A 14,875-nucleotide genomic window follows, 5' to 3' on the forward strand; every position below is an offset into this window, starting at 1 on the left:
AGATCTGGACAGGTTGGGTGAGTGGGCAAAACCAATGGCAGATGCAGTATAATTTGGAAAAGTGTGAGGTTATTCGATTTGGAAGCAAAAACAGGAAGGTAGATTACTACCTGAATGGTTGTAAATTGGGAGAGGGGAGTGTGCAGCGGGACCTGGGTGTCCTTGTGCACCATTCTCCATGCATTCGCATGCAGGTGCAGCAGGTGGTAAAGAAGGCTAATGGTATGTTGGCCTTCATTGCAAGAGGTTTTGAGTATAGAAGCAGGGACGTGTTGCTGCAATTGTACATGGCTTTGGTGAGGCCACACTTGGAGTATTGTGTGCAGTTTAGGTCTCCTTCTCTGAGGAAGGAAATTCTTGCTCTCGAGGGACTGCAGTGAAGGATTACCAGACTGATTCCAGGGATGGCAGGACTATCATATGAGGAAAGATTGATTAGGTTGGGATTGTCCTTACTGGAGTTCAGAAGAATGAGGGGGATCTCATAGAGACATATAAAATTCTAACAGGCCTAGACAGGGTAGATGTAGGGAAGATGTTATCAATGATGGATGTGTCCAGAACCAGGGGTCACAGTCTGAGGATTCAGGGTAAACCATTTCGGACAGAGATAAGGAGACATTTCTTCACACAGAATTCTTTACCACAGGAAGTAGTTGATGCTAAAACTTTGAATATATTCAAGAGGCAGCTACATATAGCACTTGGGGAGAATGGGATCTAAGGCAATGTGGAGAAAGCCGGATTAGGCTATTGAGTTGGATGACCAGCCATGATCACGATGAATGGCAGAGTAGGCTTGAAGGGCCAAAAGGCCTCCTCCTGCTCCTATCTTCTATGTATCTATGTATCAGTAAAAACCTTTCACAAATGATACATGGGGATAATAATGGTTTTATTGATAAGTGCCCCGTTCAAAAGCCAAAGTAAATATGGTTTCAATTGGCATGGTAGTCCTTCACAGAAAACGTGACCCAAGAAGGCTCTTGTCATTGGGATGATATATAAGAAAATGCAAGAATAAAAGCAACAATGGGACAAACCATGTGGAATCAAGAGCTTGGCAAAGTTAAGTCGATTGGAACCGCGGCAATACATTAATCAAAGAATTACAAATGGGCCTTCATAAGGCATGTAGAAGGATAAATACTGGGGTGATGTGAAGTGACTGATCAAGTGCAAAAGAGCTATCTCTGTATGGGGATATTAATCACAGGCTACCTGGAATGTTCATTAGTAATATTGTGCTATGAATAAATTAATGTGCGCAGTACATATATTTTATGTGCTGCAATATGATTAAGTTAATTATCAAAATCCAATCAACCATGAATTATCAAACTGCACACAATTCTGATGAGCCTGAAAAGCAAAAAACAAGAAATGCCTTCTTTCCATCAAAACTGTTTGTTTCCTCAGACAAGTAGCAATTTGATCCATCATAGAAAGAAGCTAAACAAAGTGAAAAAGGTTAAGCGTAGACTCACGAGAATGTCACCAAGGCTGACAGGGTAACTGATATGAAGGAATAATTTAAAGGTTCGGGCTTTTTTCACTGAAGCTGAAAAAAGATAGGGGTGACTTGATAGAGATTATGGAACCATAGGGCACAGAAGGTCATTGTTTGGTTCATCTTTGAAAGGGCTATCCAATTTGTCCCACTTTTCCTGCAAATGATCTCCTTTCGAGTATTTATCATTTTGAGATAATTAAAGAGTGAGCTGAGGGAAGTAACAATATATTGCTTTCACTGATCAGTGCAATGGTAAAATGAGTGGGGACAACGTTAGGGAAGCTTGCTTTACTCAAAGGATGGAATGTGGAACTCTCTCCCACAAACCACTATTGTTTAGCATCCACATTTTCTTTTAAAATGGAAGTGGATACTTGCTTGGAAAAGAGGACTATCATAGCATAGAAGGAGTGAGCAGTCGAGTGAAATTAGACCGGGCAGGATAGTAAATGACGAGAGTTGACTTTTGAAGGATATTAAGAGTAGGAGAGTGGAACTGAAATGGGTGGAATATTAAAAAGTATATGGAATAAGTAGGAGAGTGGTATTAGACTATGTGGGACATTACAGCATCTGGAGAGCGAACTGATTAGACTGTGTGGGGTAATAAAGAGTTTGGGGAATGAGTGTTAAGAGCAGATTGAGACTAGGTTGGTTATAGGGAGCGAGTAGGAATGTGGAATTAGACCCGCAGCTCATGTGGGGGAAAAATAGCAGCACAATCTGCTTCCGTGCTGGGGACCATTCTGTGATCCCGGGGAAAGGTTCTGTGGAACCTCTTGCTGTGCCTCCAAAGTGAAGAAAGTAAAACTCCAAAATTTCTATTGTATTCATCTCTGAGCACTTGCCTTCCTGGGTGACAGGTTTCCATGGAGTCATTCAGGAACCACGCAGTTTCACACAGACTTAATCAACACCATCTGTTCCTCACCAGATATTCATCCAGTTCTATTTAAAAGGTGTTAATTGGGACAATAAACTGCTTTCGTTGAAATGTATTCAACAGAATACTATTTTATGAGGAAGTTCTCTTTGATCTTAAGTTTTGCTCAGCGCTTGTTCATTATGTGATTGATGTGGTTAACCTTTTGGGTATTTGCGATGAGTGCTCTTGAGTTTTATTCAATTCGACGAAAGGTCTAAGCTTAAAAAACATTTCATGTACTTGTCTTTTATATTGCAAGTCTGCTAGAGTTTAGGGATCTGACTGTATAGAATGGTACCCTCAATCCCAGTCAGATTGGAGATGACTGAGTAATTCTCCTGCAGGCTGCACTGCTGTAAATGACAGGCATTGATTTTAAAGCAGATAATTTGTATTGTACAATTATCCTCCACTTGCTGCATTTTGCTTTTAGCGGGCGATTGTTGCTGTAGATTCGGTCACGAGTTCCGTTTGTTGTCGCTGGTAGTGCATTTTAAAATGTAATTTGTAGACTATTTGCTGTGGTGTGAGGAATAAACGGACTCTGCTGTAAAATAAACAGTTTGCTCTGAGTCCTGTGTTAAGTCCTGCTTCCCCTCATTTGGTGGCATTGTTTGGTTAGTAGCATTCTCACCTCCAAATCAGAAGGTACAAGTCTCACTCCAGGACTGGAGCACAAAAATCCAGGTGAACACTCCAGTGCAGTGCGCTGGGAGGGCTGTACTGTCAGAGGTACCCTTTCTCTTTTTGTTATAAATGTTTTTTTATTGAGTTTTCATATTTTATATATGACAAATTACAAGTTATTAGAGAGAGAGAAAAAAAAAAGGAAAACACAAAAATTTAACATGAATATTTACAGGTAAGCATCTTCATAACAATAATTGTGGCCGCCCCCTTTAGCCAGCATACATATTTTACATTCCCCAATATGGCCGAGGCACATGTTTATAGGCATTTATTTATAGTTTGGTTTTGGGCCTTGGCTTGCCATCAAACCCCCATACCGAGCCCGTATCCCCCCCCCCCCCCCCCCCCTCCCCCCGGCTACCTTCCCCCGATTCCCGCCCATTTTCCCCTGGTTCTTGGCCACCCGACTATTCTTCCTCATGTACGTTGGCCACAAACAGGTCCCGGAACAGTTGCATGAATGGCTCCCACGTTCTGTGGAAGCCGTCGTCCGACCCTTGGATGGCGAATTTGATTTTCTCCATTTGGAGAGATTCCGAGAGGTCGGACAGCCAGTCTGCAGCTCTGGGTGGTGCTGCTGACCGCCAGCCAAACAGGATTCTACGGCGGGCAATCAGGGAGGCAAAGGCAAGGGCGTCCGCCCTCCTCCCCAGAAATAGATCTGGCTGGTCTGAAACCCCGAAGACCGCCACTATCGGGCATGGCTCCACCCTCACCCCCACCACTTTGGACATAGCCTCGAAGAAGGCTGTCCAGTACTCCACAAGTCTGGGGCAAGACCAGAACATGTGGGCGTGGTTGGCCGGGCCTCTCTGGCACCGCTCACATTTGTCCTCCACCTCCGGGAAGAACCTACTCATACGGTTTCTCGTTAAGTGGGCTCTATGTACCACTTTTAGTTGCGTCAGGCTGAGCCTTGCGCACGTGGAGGTGGAGTTGATCCAATGCAGTGCTTCGCTCCAGAGTCCCCACCCTATCTCCATCCCCAGGTCGTCCTCCCATTTCCTTCTTGTTGCGTCCAGTACGGTGTCGTCCCTGTCTACCAGTCGGTCATACATGTCACTACAGTTCCCTTTTTCTAGGATACTTGCGTCCAGTAGGTCTTCCAATAGTGTCTGTCGTGGCGGTTGTGGGTACGTCCTTGTCTCCTTTCGTAGGAAGTTTTTGAGCTGCAGGTACCGTAGCTCGTTCCCCCCAGCTAGCTGAAATTTCTCTGTCAGTTCGTCCAGTGTTGCGATCCTGTCGTCCGTGTATAGGTCCCTGACTGTCAGTGTCCCCCCGTCCTGCCTCCACCTTTTGAAGGTGGCGTCGGTCAGTGCTGGTTTGAACCTATGGTTGTTGCAGATGGGAGCCTTGTCCGACATTTTGTACAGGCCAAATTGCTGCCGCAGTTGGTTCCAGGATTGGAGGGTGGCTGTCACCACTGGGCTGGTGGAGTGTTTTTTGGGTGGGGATGGGAGTGCTGCCGTGGCGAGGGCCCGGAGGGAGGTTCCCATGCAGGAGGCCTCCTCCGCACGCACCCACTCGGCTTCTGGCTCCTGGATCCATCCCCTTATTCGCTCGGCTGTTGCCGCCCAGTGGTAGAATTGTAGATTCGGGAGGGCTAGCCCCCCCCTGGATTTTGTTTTTTGTATGACCTTCTTTGGGATCCTAGCATTTTTACCCCCCCATACGAACGCCATGATATGTTTGTCCAGCGCTTTGAAAAAGGCCTTGGGGATGTAGATCGGAATGGATCTAAACAGGAAAAGGAACCTGGGCAGTACGTTCATTTTGATCGTCTGGACTCTCCCCGCGAGGGAGAGCGGGAGTGTGTTCCATCTTTGCAGGTCCTTTTTAACTTCCTCCGTCAGGCTGGTGAGGTTCCATTTGTGGATCCCTTTCCAGTCATGGGCTATTTGGATCCCCAGGTAGCGGAATTTATTTCGGGCTTGTTTGAACGGCAGGCCCTTTAGTGCTGCCCCCCCCCCCCCTCCCCCCCCCCCTTGCGGGTGTACTGGGAAGATCTCACATTTGCTCATGTTGAGTTTGTAGCCCGAGAAGGCTCCAAACTCTTTCAGGAGCGCTATGATTCCGTCCATGCTGCTTTGTGGGTCCGAGATATAGAGGAGCAGATCATCCGCATAGAGTGAGACTCTGTGCTCTCTACCTCCCCTTCGGATCCCCCTCCAATTTTTTGCTGCCCTGAGCGCGATTGCTAGCGGTTCGATTGCTAGTGCGAACAGCAGCGGGGACAGTGGGCATCCTTGTCTGGTGCCCCTGTGCAGCTGGAAGTATTGGGAGTTGGTATTGTTGGTCCGTACACTCGCCATGGGAGCGTTGTATAGGAGCTTTACCCAAGCGGTGAACCCTGTTCCAAGCCCAAACCGCTCCAGTACCTCTATGAGGTATTTCCATTCGATTCTGTCGAAGGCCTTTTCTGCGTCCAGGGAGACGATCACCTCTTGTGTTCTCTCCCCGGAGGGGGTCATTATCACGTTCAGCAGGCGCCTGATGTTCGCGGTAAGCTGTCTACCTTTGACGAAGCCCGTCTGGTCCTCTGTGACCACCTCAGGTACACAGTCTTCTAGCCTTTTGGCTAGGATTTTGGCCAGTATTTTGGCGTCTGCGTTCAGCAGAGATATGGGTCTGTATGACCCACATTCCGTTGGGTCTTTGTCTTTCTTAGGTATCAGCGAGATTGAGGCCTGTGCTAACGTGGGTGGCAGTGTGCCCCTAGCTAGCGAGTCTGTGAACATCTCCCGCAGGTGCGGGGCCAGCGCTGTCGCGAATTTTTTGTAGAAGTCCGTCGGGAATCCGTCCGGTCCCGGCGCCTTCCCCGTCTGCATGGAGCTAATGCTCTCCATGATCTCTCCCAGTGCTAGTGGTGCTTCCAGATCCCGTTTTCTGCCCTCTCCCATGACTGGTATGTCCAGTCCATCAAGAAACCGGTTCATCCCAGCCTTCCCCGTTGGGGGCTCCGAGGTGTATAGCTCTTGGTAGAAGGCCAGAGGTACCCTTTCTCAATTGAAATGGCCCTATCTGACCTCAGGTGGATGTGCAAAATCTTATGGTACTTTTCCAAAGAAGAGCAGGGGAGTTATCCCTGGTGCCCTGGCCAATATTCGTCCCTCAATCAACATCACAAAACCAAACTACCTGCTCATCATTACATTGCTATTTGTGGGAGTTTGCTACGTATACATTGGCTGCTGTGCTTCCTACATTATTACAGTGACCACATTTCAAAAGTACATAATTGGTTGTAAAGCACTTTGGGGCGTCCTTTGGTTGTAAATGGTCAATGTAAGTGTTTTATTAACTCATTGGCTAACACGGTGGTGTCAACAGGTATTGTGCAGAAATCTGTCTAAATCTGTTTAGATATTATTCTGCTTTTAATAGTTACTGAGAGAATTCTGTAGCAAACTAAGGAATAGTCAAACTTAAGCTGGTGCATGAAGACTTAATTCCAGAAATTGTTTCTGCCAGACTCGCTGCCTTATGGGAGAGCAGATAGAAAACCTGACTGTGGGTCAAAAGGGTCCAACATTTAACAATATAGTTCCCATTGCACACAGCAGGTGTGTTTACCTGCTAGAAGCAGTGAACAGTAAAACTAATCACCATCTCCTGGTCTTTAAAAAAACAATTGGATTGGGTTTGTTTATTGTCGCGTGGACCGTATGTTTCTGCAAGCAGCTCAAACAGATCATTTAACACATGAAAATAAAATAAAAAGAAAATACATAAAAGGGCAACACAAGGTCCAAGATGTAAATACATAGACGGAATAGGGTGAAGCATACAGGAGTGCAGTATTGGTGGGAGATGCAGCTTTCACTCGGTTCTATAATAACCAATGGACATGCAACAGAAAGTGGGACAGTATTGCAGGAAAGGCACACAGCAGCGAGAGACTTTCTATAGTCCTGACAGGAGCAAACACCCACCCACAAATGCTATACAGGGAAATAATGAGGTGTAAAGAACTGCCAAAAGTGGCTAATGTGGTTAATACATTATAACCGCATCTTTGTATTGGCAAACTATTTTGGAGTTTGTTTGCACCATTTGCCCCACAGAGATGGTTACTGGTGGGAAATGTGAATGCTGTAAGTGATCAGGCCATTACTTTGCTTTTTAAAAATTTAAAATACACAATTACTTGTTTCCAATTAAGGGGCAATTTAGCGTGGCCAATCCACCTAACCCGCACATTTTTGTGTTGTGGGGGTGAGACTTACGCAGTCACGGGGAGAATGTGCAAACTCCACACGGGCAGCATTACTTTGCTTTTGATAGTCTTCTCTCACCCTTCCCAAAGTGATTCTGTTGTTTGGACATTGGTTGTACAGACATTGGCGTTGGTTGTTTGAAAACTCCAGGTCCTGCATCACCATTCAAGCTAGGAGACCAGATTGACTGGGTATCAGGGAATATCACTACCTTTACTACACTGTCATTCATATCCTAAACACTTTTGCCATATGTTGGTCTTTACTAAGTTCTGTTCATCCATCTTACCAACTCTGCTCTTAACTCCAGCCTTATTATGAATCTCCATACCCATGCTTCAACAAATCCACAATATCACATTCCAACCTCAATGCCTAAAAATAATACCCATGTTTGAACTGTTGAGGAATTGTTCTGGTTAGCTAATGTTAATAAGCTTGTTTAACCAATAACATTACACATACATCATCCTTAAGAAACAAATTACTCTTTACCTTACGTTCTCCTCTTATGAATATGAGAGGCATTCTGGTGGAGGGCCATTTACTTCTTGGGGGTAATGGTTTGTCACAATTCCACAAGATAATAATCTAGAACAAAATAGCAAAGATTAAGGCTGTAAATGATATAAAACGGGCTGAGACTGCAAAACATTTGTGGTCAACATGGTATCTTTATTGCAACAATATATCTTGGTACATTGTGTCCCTTAGTTGTTCTTTTACCGAAGGCTTTAACAGAAGAAAAACTTCTCACTCTGAAAAAAACTACATAAAACTGTCCATGAGGAAAAACAGGGTTGTAATATAGGACTGTAGGCTGCACAGAGGACCATAGAGAACCATCGGCTGCTCTCCCCTTTGAGAGCTGACTGGTGGCGATTTAACGGAGGCTCACTACACCTCAGGACAGAAGCATGATTGAGTAGGCGGGGCCTACATAAATAACCTCAGCCAGTAGAGGAATTGAACCCATACTGCTGGTTTCACTCGGCATCACAAAACAGTCGTCCAGCCAACTGAGCTAACCAACCCCCTGAAAAAAAGGACTGTGAATAAAAATGCAGATGGTGGGCGCGATTTAACGTGCAAAAACAGAGTCCCGTTTTACGTGTGTATGGGGCTTCTTTTTCGGTGCCTGCAGCGCTGAGAATGACCCCACTATCAAATGGGACACTTTTTTTCAGGTCACATTCAGGAACGCCAAGGCCACACTTATCTCATTTCCTGCACTGACGAGCTTAAGATGGCCATTGTTAAATGCCACCCCGATCTAGCGTGGGCACCACACTGCGGCCTCCAATCCCCCCCCATTGCCTAACCTATCTCTGAAGAGGCCCTCAAGCCCCCCTCATCCCACCTCTTAAGGGCAGGACACCCCGGGCCCGATCGCTGCCACGGGCAACCTAGGGCACCATGGCACTGCCGGGTGGTCTGGGTGATGCTGCAAGGCTGGCAGTGTCACGGTGCCTGGGTACCAGCAGGAGTACCATGGTTCCACCCTGCCAACAGCCTGACTACTCAGGCAACTCTGATGGCTTGGGAGAACCCCCCAGAAGCCATTACAACTGTGTGTGTGGACCAGTCCTAAACAGCACCATGGCGAGGTCTCTCAGGCACAGGCGTTCATTCTCAGGCCTCGGACAAATCGGGCACAGACATATTAGGCTCATGTAAATATGTTAATCTCGTTAGATCTCGTGAGGTGTTGTGGGCGTCGCAAATCGCGTGAAGGCCTCTCACAAGATTTAACGCATCATCCTGAGTCGGGCGCGACGAGGCTGTTCGATCAGGAGTGGGATCTTGTGACCTGTTTATAGACACAGAATATGATAGTCTAATGGAGAACTGTCTTCTCCCAAGTTATAAAGGCAGGTTTACGCAAATGGGTTCAATATTATTTGAAGGATAAACACTTAATTCCCTTGAAATCTGCATGTTATAATTTCAATCCCAAGGGCGGCACGATAGCAGAGTGGTTAGCACTGTTGCTTCACAGCGCCAGAGTCCCAGGTTCAATTCCTGGCTTGGGTCACTGTCTCTGCTGATTCTGCACATTCTCCCTGTATATCCTTAAAGAAAACAGTTTCCTAACTACCAATCCAGTTCCATGACAAAGCCCTTGGTTAGGATTCATGTGTTTTAGCAATGTCATAACTTGAGTCTGAAGCTGAGATTTTTGCTGAGTCAGTATGATTACCAAACCATTTAAAAGTGGCAGGTGGGACTTGATTCCAGGGTTGCCACCCTAATTTCTGCATCCCACAATTTTCACCAGCATGAGATAACAGTATCCATAGCGAACCTGCATCCTGAACTCCCAATCTGCTTGACTCCACAGTTGGGGTAGGCATCTCTTAGACCCCCCCCCACCCCACAATTTCCATGCAGTCTGGCCTGATTCTCCATGACTCGTGGTTTATGGAGTCTGAGCTCACAGTCAAGAATGCATAATGAGGCTTGGCTGTTAGTCCAGACCAAGAAAGCATTAGCCCAGCAGGGGATTCTGTTGAGACAACTGAAGTGAATTGCTGACATTGCTTAATTGATACCTTCAAGTAGCTATAATACTTTATTTTTTCTATGATCTCTTTTTATCAATGTCTCAATATTTATTTGGACAAGATTTAGAGGTGTGAAGTGTTTGAAGTCTCTATCACTGATACTTTAATGGTCTGTGTGATAGATAATTTTATCATGTTGAAGCATCAGCAGTTTTCTTTTGAGATATGTAAATAGGTGTTTTTTCTCTTGGCAGTTCCACATTTGTCATTGTTATTCTCTTGCCCATTGATTATTTACATGGTGCATACTGGGCAGATGGGCATGGAAGAGGCATTCTTTGGTAGAGTTGGCATGGACAGAACGAGGGGCATGAGAAATAGCACAGGCCCATAAATTGGCATAGAGTTGGTTTGGACAGTAGGAGAGGACATCAGGAGTCACTGGCAGCATGTTGGCATTGAGTTGGCATGGACAGTGTATGGTGCCATAGGGGTGGTGCCAAGACACAATGTGGCATTAAATTTGCACACAGTAGGGGCAGTACGGTGTCGCAGTGGTTAGCACTGCTGCCTACGATGCTGAGGACCCGGGTTCGATCCCTGCCCCAGGTCACTGTCTGTGTGGAGTTTGCACATTCTCCCCGTGTTTGCGTGGGCTTTGCCCCCACAACCCAAAGACGTGCAGGTTAGGTGGATTGGCCACACTTAATTGCCCCTTATAGAATAGGAATAGAACATACAGTGCAGAAGGAGGCCATTCGGCCCATCGAGTCTGCACTGACCCACTTAAGCCCTCACTTCCACCCTATCCCCGTAACCCAATAACCCCTCCTAATTTTTTTTTGGTCACGAAGGGCAATTTATCATGGCCAATCCACCTAACCTACACGTCTTTGGACTGTGGGAGGAAACCGGAGCACCCGGGGGAAACCCACGCAGACATGAGGAGAACGTGCAGACTCCGCACAGACAGTGATCCAGCGGGGAATCGAACCTAGGACCCTGGCGCTGTGAAGCCACAGTGCTGTCTACGTGTGCTACTGTGCTGCCCACTAATTGGAAAAAAAATAATTGGGTACTCTAAATTTGTAAAAGGAAAAAAAAATTTTGTGAGAGGTCATGGGGAATGGCTGGAGGAGCATATGTTCGCATGCAAAGCACAAAGGACCGTGTGTGTTTTTGTGTGTGTGACTGAGGTGTGAAAGGCCTAAAATGTGACACAACTGGGACGAAGCCCCAGACACCGTAGGCCACCTCACATTTGCCCTTCCTTTTGGCTGCTTCCAGGGCCAGTGGGTCCAGCTCCATTTCGCACCTGCACCCACTACAACAAAAATTTGTGTACTGGGGATCTTTTTATTAAGGCGGGTCTGACGAGTCGGGAAATGACTACAGTAACCAAGATCCGGCCTTAGGTTTGTAGCATGCCACATGAATTGGATTGTGTACAAGCTCTGGAGGGTATAAACTGTTATAATCTTCTTTGTTTGTAGAAACAACACTGATGCAATTTTTAATTCAGATGACGGCTTTTCTAAAACCTTTTCATTCAAATCTCATCAATCTTTATTTTTAGCTCAAGGAATCGTGTTCGAAAAATAACTTGTATCAAATAATTGTCCCCACCATTTTTCCAGACTTACCCAATTTCATCATCTCAACGACCTCTCCCATGCTATCCCAATCCCTCATAGAAATAATCTCCGCAGCGAGGGTAACTTTATTGGGCCCCCCCTTATCTTCCCCTGCTTTAGTTCTTTGAAAGCTCCCCACCCTATCGCTGCCACCATGGTGCACATGCATCACTTGCTGCAATTCTGTACCTGTCCCATGTGCATCAGGTACCATACATCGAATAAACGCACCAATAGATGTACCTTTTGAACTGACCAATCAAAACAGTTCAGCCAGATAAAAACTGAGTATGATTATTGTTATAGATTACATAGAATTTACAGCACAGATTTCTGACTTAAATACCTCCTTCCACTCTACTTTATCCAACCCTACCAACGTTTCCTTCTACTCCTTTCTTTCTTATCTAATTTTGTAAAATGGTGATATTTCGTCTCATTATTGTCATATTTGGTTGATTTTTAAAAATTCTTTCATAAGATATGGGCGTTGCTGGTTGGACCTGCATTTTTTGCCCATCTCTTTTTTAAAAATAAATTTAGAGTACCCACTATTTTTTTTTTTCCAATTAAGGTGCAATTTAGCATGACCAAACTCTGCACACCTTTGGATTTTTTTTTGGGAAGGGGGGGGCGAGACACACACAGACACGGGGGCATGTGCAAACTCCACATGGACAGTTACCTGGGGCCGGGATCAAACCCGGGTCCTCAGCGCCATGAGGCAGTAGTGCAAACCACTGCGCCACCGTGCCACTCCCGAGATGCTGTTGTTTGGATGAGACGTTAGACTTAAACCCCATCTGTCCTTTCAGACGTTTGTAAAAATTCAATGGCACTATTTCATTTTTTCAAAGAGCAGGGCAATTCTCCCTGATATTCTGGCCAATATTTATTCTTCAACTAATATCAGTAAAACAGATAATCTAATAATCTAGCCATTAAGATGTTGCTGTTCTGGAGGTGGAGGACAGATGGGACCCGTGCCAAGGGGGTCTGGCCAACCACGCCCACATGTTCTGGTCTTGCCCCAGACTCGCTGGGTACTGGACAGCCTTCTTCGAGGCAATGTCCAAAGAGGTGGGGATGAGGGTGGAGTCGTGCCCGAAAGTGGCGGTCTTCGGGGTTTCAGACCAGCCAGATCTATTCATGGGGAGGAGGGCGGATGCCTTGCCTTTGCCTCCCTGATCGCCCGCCGTAGAATCCTGCTTGGCTGGCGGTCAGCAGCACCACCCAAAGCTGCAGACTCGCTGTCCGACCTATCGGAATCTCTCCAAATGGAGAAAATCAAATTCGCCATCTGAGGGTCGGACGATGGCTTAGTCAGAACATGGGAGCCATTCACCCAACTGTTCGGGGACCAGTTTGTGGCCAACAAACAGGCTGATAAATAATCAAGTATCCAAGGGCCAGGGGAAAGTAGCCAAAACATGAGAAAAGAGAAGGAAGGAGACAAAGGCCCGGGGGGTGGGGTGGGGAGCAGTGCAAAAGGGGGCAGCCAAAATCAATAGAAAAGAAAGATGAACTGCAGGGAGGGAGAGGGAGGGGCGGAGGAGTGGTTAGGGGGGAGGGAGGGGGAGCAGAGAGGGGGGAAAGAGGGAAAGACAGGAGGCAAAGAACAATAGAGGGGAACCGGGGCGTGGGGGCGGGGGGGGGGGGGGGGGGAGGACGAGGGAACACAAACTGGAAGGAGAGCACAGGAAATGACAAAGACCATGGCAAACACAGCAACAGAGAATGAGAAAGTAGAGGAGGATGAAACGACGAACGGCCCAAGTAGAGGCAAACGCGCAACATCAGCGAAAACCGACTGGGAGAGGCAGGCAGCACCAGGGTGCCACCCAGGGCCAGGCCCCCCCCCCGATCAATTTGTATTACTGGTGATGTATGTACTCTCTTTGTTTCAAAAAACAATGAAAAAATACACAAGACATGTATACAAGTCTACTGCACTTGTCTCTCCAGTACCTCGATGTATATACACTTCCCCAGTTTTTATCCCCCCTCACTTCTTGTTTTTCCTTACTTGTTATTTACATGATTTTGATAAATATGTAGCATTGTTGTTTTTATCTTGTTTGTATTACCTTCGCATTTTTTTTCTTTGTGCACACCTGTAAATACACTGAGCGGGATTCTGCCGCAATCGGCGAATTGGCCCGCGTCCTCGCCAAGACCGGCGTGAACCACTCCGGCGTCGGGCCAACCGGAAGTTGCGGAATCCTCCGCACGTCTGGGGGCTAGGCCGGTGCCGGAGTGGTTGGCCCCAAAGGGGCATGCGAGTTAGCGCATGCGCAGATCGGCCAGCATATTCTTGCGCATGCGCAGGGGGTGTCTTCTCCACACTGACCATGGAGGAGCCCTACGGAAGCCGGCGCAGAAGAATGGAGTGCCCCCACAGCACAGGCCCACCCGCAGATTGGTGGGCCCCGATCGCGGGCCAGGACCACCATGGGGCCCCCCCCCCAGGGCTGGATCACCCCGCGCCCCCTACGAGGACCGCACCAGCCATCCTACCAACCAGATCCCGCCATGTGGGACCATGTCGATTTCATGCTGACGGGACTGGCCAAAAATGGACGGCCACACGGCCCATCGGGGCCCGGAGAATTGCCAGGGGTGCCACTGCCGATGGCCCCCGACTGGCATGCGTGATCCCTGCCCCCAACGAAAGCTGGCGCCGGAGAATACGGCAGCTGGAGTCAGAGCGGTGGGGCGGGATTCTCACCGCCCCCCCCCCCCCCCCCCCCCCCCCCGGGGATTCTCCGACCTGGTGGGGGGGTCGGAGAATCCCGCCCACTATGTTCGAAAACCCAATAAAAAACATTTCGAAAAAAAAAGATATTGCTGTTTGTGGGAGCTTGCTGTGCACAAATTGGCTGCCACATTTCATAGAACAGTGACTACACTTTAGAAGTACTCTGTTTACTCTGAAGCACCTTGCAGTTGTGAATGGTACCGTACAAATGCAAGTTTGTCTTTCATATTATTCTTTAGATAGTAAACCTGCTATGATGTTTCAGTAACCTAAAGTTCAGGTATAGGTACAGAATATGGCTGCCAGATGGTGTTCTTCCCTCCTCACATCAGGGTCACTCAGTGGCACAGTGGACGGAGAATAGCAGATAAAGCAAAGAAATGAAAAAACACAGGAAGAAAAGTGACAAAGGAGCACGTATACGGTATTTGTTACATACCTGTGCACAGTACTTGGATTTTGCCAATGCTAAGATTAACTTGATGATGGGCTGGGATTGTGAGACCAGGGGCGAGACTGCATAAATCAACCCCGTGAACTCTTTCTTGGGAGTTAAACCTGTGAACAAAAAAATAACAACCACACCAATCAATCAGAATTGAGAAGCAGTGTATCAGCATGAACAATACAATGA

The 14,875-nt window shown here is 47.0% G+C and overlaps 1 protein-coding gene across 1 annotated transcript in view; it reads right to left on the bottom strand.

Moving 5' to 3' along the window:
* Positions 1 to 14,875, bottom strand: part of LOC119966592 (exostosin-1-like) — a 448,243-nt gene that overhangs the window by 58,010 nt on the left and 375,358 nt on the right. The window contains exons 6-7 of the mRNA XM_038798553.1: positions 14,681 to 14,799; positions 7,841 to 7,936 (exon numbers count right to left, since the gene is read on the bottom strand). Coding sequence (XP_038654481.1) covers positions 7,841 to 7,936; positions 14,681 to 14,799 — 215 coding nt within the window. The remainder of the gene's footprint in view (positions 1 to 7,840; positions 7,937 to 14,680; positions 14,800 to 14,875) is intronic.

Source organism: Scyliorhinus canicula, chromosome 1, assembly GCF_902713615.1.
Source record: "Scyliorhinus canicula chromosome 1, sScyCan1.1, whole genome shotgun sequence".
Classification (NCBI taxonomy): Eukaryota; Metazoa; Chordata; class Chondrichthyes; order Carcharhiniformes; family Scyliorhinidae; genus Scyliorhinus; species Scyliorhinus canicula.